A 7,785-nucleotide genomic window follows, 5' to 3' on the forward strand; every position below is an offset into this window, starting at 1 on the left:
CTTTGAATGCAGAGCCACTGCAGACAACCCCCATTAGGACAAAGCCCAGTGGAACTGCGAGGTCAAGGCTTCCACAGAGTCCTCACTAGGGCAATGTCTAGTGGAGCCATGGGAGTGGGCCACTGTCAACACCCCCCAGAACTGTAAATCCACCAGTATACAACTCCAACCCATGAGAGCTGCTGAGTGGATTGAGCCCAGCAAAGCCATAGCGGGTGGGGTTTCTGAGGCCCTGGGAGCCCAACTCCCATCCCAGTGTGCCCAGGAGGCAGAATATGGAGTCAACAGAAATTATTCTCCATCTTTAAGACTTAATGTCTCCCCTGCTGGATTTTGGACTTATTGGGGACCACCTGCCCCTTCTTGCCTATTTCTTCCTTTGGAATGGGAATGTCCATCATACACCTTCCTACCATAGCAAGTAAATGACTTGCTCTGATTGCACAGGCTCACAGCTGAAGGAAATTTGTCTCAGGATTAATTGTACTTTATAAGTCTCACCTATGTCTGATTCAGCTTGGACTTTTGAGTTGATGCTAGACCAAGTTAAGACTTTGGGGACTAATGGGATGAATGAATGTATTTTGTATGTGAGCAGGACATGAGTTGTTTTTGGTGGGGAGGTGGGTAGAGGCAGAATGCTAAGGTTTGAATGCCCCCTCCAAAATTCACGTTGAAATTTAATTGGCAATGTAATAGGCCGGGCGTGGTGGCTCACGCCTGTAATCCCAGCACTTTGGGAGGCCGAGGCAGGCGGATCACAAGGTCAGGAGATCGAGACCACGGTGAAACCCCGTCTCTACTAAAAATACAAAAAAAATTAGCCAGGCTCAGTGGCGGGTGCCTGTAGTCCCAGCTACTCAGGAGGCTGAGGCAAGAGAATGGTGCGAACCCAGGAAGTGGAGCCAAGATCGCGCCACTGCACTCCAGCCTAGGGGATAGAGCGAGACTCTGTCTCAAAAAAAAGAAAAAAAAAAAAAAAAAAATTTAATTGGCAATGTAATGTTATGGGAAATGGAGCCTTTAAGACATAATTAGGTCATAATGGCTCTGCCCTCAGGAATGAGTTAATGCGCTTATCACACAAGTGGGTTCTAGATAAAACAATGGGCTCCTAATACAAGGATAAGTTCAGCTCCCATTCCCTCTCAGAGGTATGCACTTCTTCCCCATTTGATGCCTTCTGACATGGGATGATGCAGCAAGAAGGCCCTCATCAGATGCTGACACCATGCTCTTGGACTTTCCAGCCTCTAGAACCATGAGAAATAAATTTCTTTTCTTTATAAATTGCCCAGCCCAAAGTACTTTGTTGTAGCAGCAGAAAACAGACTAAGAAAAGGGCTAACTTTTGTGAGTTAAAAGTAGAGTCTAGAGAAATTAACATGCCTAGGTAAGTGTAGAGAGGGTCTTTCTTAGATGAAAGCTAAGAAACTCAAAAAGCCTGGAAGGCAATAAAAGAAAACCCTGGGGCTGTAGTACCTAACATCAGCCACAGCTCCTATCAATTCTTTCTCCTCAACCCACTCTCTTATGAATGGTGCCTCCCTTCCATCCCACTGCTATTATTGCTTAAATTCAGGCCTTTGACATCCCTTAGTCCAGTTATTCCAATGATCTTTTAAGTTTGTAGTCACAACTCTCCTCCATGCCCCAGCACCTAACCTCTCCTGTGCTGCTAACAGAATAGTCTTTCTGAGACAAATATGATCATATTACACCCCTACTTAACAACTCTTCAGTGCTCCCTAAAGCCAACAAAATCCAGTTCCATCACCTTTATGCAAAATCAAAGGCTATCTACCCCAGGATTTCCTCTGCCAATCTCTGCTTGCTGGCTCAGAAAAAATACTAAGACAACTCATTCCCCTTTCACCCTGTTCACATTGTCCCTCTGCTGAAAAAAAAAAAAAAAAAAAAAAAAGACCTCCCTATCCCCACTCATCTATGTGAGGACCATCTATCTATTCATCACTTTCCATACAGTTGTTCCAACCCCTCCTCCCACCAACAGAATAATTTTCTTCTTTGTGTCCTCAGAATACCACATATATAATGATTATTTTATAGTGTCAGTAACAGTGTCTTCCTATTTACCAATAATGCTAAAATAAACCTCCTTGCATCTTTAGGCAGAAATCCAGAATGGAACTGCTGGATCAGAAAGTATATATAACGCTCATTGCTCTACAAAGGTTGCTCATTTTATACTTTCAACAACATTTGTTTCCTATACACTCAATAAAGGATTTTCCAATGTTTTATCTCTGTTAATCTGACAGGTGAAAAACAATAACTCATAATTGTATTTTGTGTGTCTTATGGGGAATGAAAGAACCTCTGTTTGAAGAGGAGTTATACTCAGGATGACTTATGGAAACAAAAGGGCTGAAGCAATAACAGAAATTTAGTGAAGGTTTGCTTCAAGTCAGTGGTTCTCATGATGGTGATCTGGAGACAGAAGAAATAAAAGGCTTCACCACAATGGGTTCCTATCATGTTGCCAAACTGCAATATTAAATAACGGACAGAAAGTTTAGAAAATAAGGCATTTTCCATTCAGTAAGAAATTAAGAGAGTGTGCAAGACCTTAACTGACTATTCCCAGAAATTCGGTTTACCCACAGTTTCAACTCACCATCAAGGAGCCAGTGCTGGCCACGCCTATTCTCCAACTCAGACATCATTAGGCGTGTGATCACATGGTCTGGAACCAAAAGACTTCTCTCTATATACTGCTTTGCCATCTCACCAACTTCTATTAAAAAGACAAGAAAAAAAAGATTTTCAAAAAAACTTCCCAAACACAAAGCTTACCAACTCTTTTCTGACAGTTTTGCCTTCTCTCCATCCTTCCTGATATGCGAGGAAATTTCTAGGTAGTTGTAGGTATGTTTTAAGTTTTTAAAACATTCACATCAATAAGGTGGGACTGCTGCTTATTTAACACATTTATCTCCCAAAAAAGTATAAAAGCAGCTCTTTGAGATACCATAGCCCGCCCCCCACCCCCCCCCCAGAAAAAAAGGAAGAAAGAGTGACCAGGTGTGGTGGCTCACGCCTGTAATTCCAATACTCTGGGAGGATGAGGTGGGAGGATCACTTGAGCCCAGGAGTTTGCACTTGCAGTGAGCTCAAACTCACTGACTGCATCACTGACTGCACTACTGCATGCCAGCCTGGGCAACAGGAAAAAAAAAAAAACAAAAAAGAAAGAAAGAAAAATATACAAATTGGGCAAAAAAAAAAAAGAGTAGAAAATAAAGTCAAGAAGCAGGATGGTACATAAAAAGGCTGATAGAGAGGATACTTCCTAGAGGCAGGCCACAAATTGGGCACTGAGCCTCTCAACAGTTTGCGGTAACAAGGAACGTGATCAACCACACAATGTACAGAAGACTAAAGGAAGGTGAGAAGCACAACCATTCCTTACAGAGACCAAAGGAAAAAAGTTCCAGTGGTCTAGCAAGAATGCCACATAATACAAACAGCAGCAGCTTTACTTCTTTTCATCAACCTCAATATCAATCAGCACATTGCACCTTGCCGACACAGTTGTAAAAGCAACTCAGTGTTATTAGTGGAATGCCAAGTTCATAAAAGGATGTGAAGTTTTAAGAAAATGATATAAATACTTTCAGGGGAAAACTGTTTCTATCTTCATTTAAAATATTAATTTCCTACATGTAGAAATTGTGGTTAGGTTCAGCAGAACAAACTATCAGTTTAAATCTGTACATTTCTAAGAACTAAATTTGTGTTTTATTGTTTTTTGTTGTTTGATTTTTTTTAACCACAAATGAAATCCTCTGCTCTCTGGGGAACTGATAATGAATGCTTAAGAATCACATTCTCGGCTGGGCGCAGTGGCTCACGCCTGTAATCCCAACACTTTGGGAGGCCAAAGCAGGCAGATCACCTGAGGTCGGGAGTTTGAGACCAGTCTGACCAACATGGAGAATCCCTGTCTCTACTAAAAATACAAAATTAGCCGGGTGTGGTGGTACATGCCTGTAATCCCAGCTACTCGGGAGGCTGAGGCAGGAGAATCACTTGAACCCGGGAGGTGGAGGTTGCGGTAAGCCGAGATCGCGCCATTACACTCCAGCCTGGGCAACAACTCTATCTCAAAAAAAAAAAAAAAAAAAAGAGAGAGAGAGAGAGAGAATCACATTCTCAACAGACCAATTCAGTTTTTTTAAAAAACACAAAGAGCCAGGTGTGGTGGCTCATGCCTGTAATCCCAGCATTTTGAGAGGTCAAGGCAGGCGGATCACCTGAGGTCAGGAGTTCAAGACCAGCCTGGCCAACATGGTGAAACCCCATCTCTACTAAAAACACAAAAATTAGCCGAGTGTGGTAGTGGGTGCCTGTAATCCCAGCTACTTGGGAGGCTGACACAGGAGAATCGCTTGATCCAGTAGGCAGAGGTTGCAATGAGCCAAGATTGCACCACTGCACTGGGTAACAGAGCAAGACTCCATCTCAAAAAAAAAAATTAGTTGGGTGTGGTGGCGGACACCTGTAATCCCAGCTACTAGGGAGGCTAAGGCAGGAGAATCACTTGAACCTGGGAGACAGAGGCTGCAGTGAGTCGAGGTCGTGCCACTGCACTTCAGCCCGGGTGACAGCGAGACTCCGTCTCAAAAAAAATAAATAAGTAGGCCAGGCATGGTGGCTCACGCCTGTAATCCCAGCACTTTGGGAGGCCAAGGCGGGCGGATCATGAGGTCAGGAGATCAAGACCATCCTGACTAACACAGTGAAACCCCATTTCTACTAAAAACACAAAGAATTAGCCATGCGTGGTGGCGAGCGCCTGTAGTCCCAGCTACTAGGGAGGCTGAGGCAGGAGAATGGCATGAACCCAGGAGGCAGAGCTTGCAGTGAGCTGAGATTGCACCACTGCACTCCAACCTGGGCGACAGAGCAAGACTCCATCTCAAAAAATTAAATAAAATAAGCAGAATTATATTACTAGAAAAAGGCTCAAGAATCATTTGACCCCAATTTTTTTTTTTTTTATTTTTGCTATGGAGTCTCACCCAGGCTGGAGTGCAGTGGCACAATCTCTGCTCACCGCAACCTCTGCCTCCTGGGTTCAAGCGATTCTCCTGCCCCAGCCTCCCAAGTAGCTGGGATTATAGGTGTGCACCACCACGCCCCACTAATTTCTGTATTTTTAGTAGAGACAGGGTTTCACCATGTTGGCCAGGCTGGTCACCAATTCCTGACCTCAAGTGATCCGCCCACCTCTGCCTCCCAGAGTGCTGGGATTACAGACGTGAGTCACCATGCTTGGCCTCCCCACTTTCACCTTTAATTTAGGTAGAGCCCTTGCCTCCCCAGACTGCGTCTATACCCCCCCAACCCCAACTTAAGCACTGAAAGATGGGCTGTGAAGAGCTCCATACCTCTTGAGTACTACCAGTAGACAAGAAGCTCAAAACACAGGCCCACTTGATGCAGTCTCCCTAACATGCTGCAAGAGGCGGAACAAGAAAGACAGTCCCATTGGTGAATGTGACTAAACATGAATGTGAGCAAGCCACATTCATTCGACAAGTATTATATTTATTGACTGCACACCCCATAACAGGTCATATTCTGGAGATGTAGCAGTGAATAAATAAAAGTTCCAGTTTAGAGATATTTAAACAGTATTACTTTAGGAGCGACAACAACCACCATTAGTTGAGTGCACACTATGTCCCAGGCACTGGGCTTTAAGTGCTTTATGTTATTTCATTTCATTTAATCTTCATAAGATCCTCACCTTCAAATAGAAGGTAATCCCAGTATTTTTTATGACAGCTTTATTGTGATAATTCACACACTATAACATCTGCCTTTTTTTTTTTTTTTTTTTTTTTTTTTTTTTTTTTTTTTGAGACGGAGTCTCACGCTGTTGCCCAGGCTGGAGTGCAGTGGCGCAATCTCGGCTCACTGCAAGCTCCGCCTCCCGGGTTCCCGCCATTCTCCTGCCTCAGCCTCCTGAGTAGCTGGGACTACAGGCGCCCGCCACCGCGCCCGGCTAATTTTTTGTATTTTTAGTAGAGACGGGGTTTCACTGTGGTCTCGATCTCCTGACCTTGTGATCCGCCCGCCTCGGCCTCCCAAAGTGCTGGGATTACAGGCTTGAGCCACCGCGCCCGGCCACATCTGCCATTTTTATATCTAGGACTCAGCAGCTTTCAGTATATTCTCAGTGCTGGGCAACCATCACCACTCCCTAATTTCAGAACACTTTCATTACTTCAGAAAGAAACCCTGCCCCATTAGCAGTCACTCCTTCTTCTCATCTCCCTCCAGCCCCCGGCAACTACTAATCTTTCTGGTCTCTGTAGATTTGCCTACCCTGGACACTTCTTATAAATGGAATCATAGTTTTCTGTGACTGTTTTCTTTCACTTAGCATAATGTTTTCCATGTACCACATATCCATATTTCACTCCTTTTTATAGCTAAATAACATTTCATTGTATGGTTATACCACATTTTATTCATACATATAATGGATATTTGGGTTGTTTCTACTTTTTGGCTATTATGAATAACAATGCAGTGAATGTTCATATACATCGTGTGAGTGTATGTTTTCAGTTCTCTTGGGTAATACCTGGGTGGTATCTATGTTCTATGTCTAAACAATCACTATCAGAAAAGATGCATGGAGTAACTGGCAACTTGGGTGCTGTCCCACTCTGCAATAGTCACGCTAGGCCGAGAGCCCCATTCTTAGTCTCATCCACCAAACTTTAAGGTAGATAAACAATATACATCTTCCAAGGTGAAAGACCAAAATGTGTATTCTGCATTGTTTTCTAGAACTCCAGATCTAATTACATATTGAGGTATTTTTTCATTCACTTTCTGCCCCCTCTACTAGAAATTATCAGCTCAATGAAGGAAAAGTTAAAATAGTTTGTTCAATGCCACATCCTCAGTGCTTAAAATATAGTCTGGCATATATTAGATGCCCCATAAAAATGTGTTGCATGGGCCAGGATGATGGCTCATGCCTGTAAACCCAGCGCTTTGGGAGGCCAAGGGGGCGCGGATCACTTGCGGCCAGGAGTTTGAGACCAGCCTGGGCAACACAGTCGCCCAACTAAAAATACAAAAAAGTAGCTGCATGGTGATGCATGCCTGTAATCTCAGCTACTTGGGAGGCTAAGGCACAAGAATAGTTTGAACCCAAGAGGCAGAGGTTGCAGTGAGCTGCGACTGCACCACTGTACTACAGCCTGGGCGACAGAGTGAGACTCTGTCTCAAACAATTAAATCAAAATTTAAAAAATTTAAAAAATAAGTTGCATGAATGAACACCTGAAGATAAGAGAATTTTCTTTTACCTTGCAAAAATCAATCTGATCATCTTGGAGAGTTACCATAGAATCATTATCCCAAAATCAAATATGGCCCAACCTCACCAGATAGCAACCTTTAGAAAAGAGGTATAATACAAGCAAAGTGTGATCATGACTAGTTAAGATGGTCATATTAGGCCAGGCACAGTAGCTCATACCTGTAATCCCAGCACTTTGGGAGGCCGAGGTGGGCGGATTACCTGAGGTCAGGAGTTTGAGACTAGCCTGACCAACATGGAGAAACCCGGTCTCTACTAAAAATATAAAAATTCACCGGCCACAGTGGCGTATGCCTGTCTGTAATCCCAGCTACTCGGGAGGCTGAGGCAGAAAAGCTTGAGTCCAAGAGGCGAAGGTTACAGTGAGCCAAGATCACACCAGCCTGGGTGACAGAGCAAGACTCCATCTCAAAAAA

At 43.7% G+C, this 7,785-nt stretch overlaps 1 protein-coding gene across 6 annotated transcripts in view; it reads right to left on the reverse strand.

The window, feature by feature from the left end:
* Window positions 1-7,785, reverse strand: part of LOC105498458 (adenylate kinase 4) — an 81,476-nt gene that overhangs the window by 34,996 nt on the left and 38,695 nt on the right. For 3 of the 6 annotated variants that reach the window (XM_071091852.1, XM_071091891.1, XM_071091885.1), the window contains 2 exons: window positions 4,012-4,122; window positions 2,639-2,758 (listed from right to left, as the gene is read on the reverse strand). In XM_071091852.1, the coding sequence (XP_070947953.1) occupies window positions 2,639-2,758; window positions 4,012-4,122 (231 nt within the window). The remainder of the gene's footprint in view (window positions 1-2,638; window positions 2,759-4,011; window positions 4,123-7,785) is intronic. The other 3 variants (XM_071091863.1, XM_071091896.1, XM_071091874.1) reach the window with 1 other exon arrangement.

This window comes from Macaca nemestrina, chromosome 1 (assembly GCF_043159975.1).
Source record: "Macaca nemestrina isolate mMacNem1 chromosome 1, mMacNem.hap1, whole genome shotgun sequence".
Taxonomy (NCBI): domain Eukaryota; kingdom Metazoa; phylum Chordata; class Mammalia; order Primates; family Cercopithecidae; genus Macaca; species Macaca nemestrina.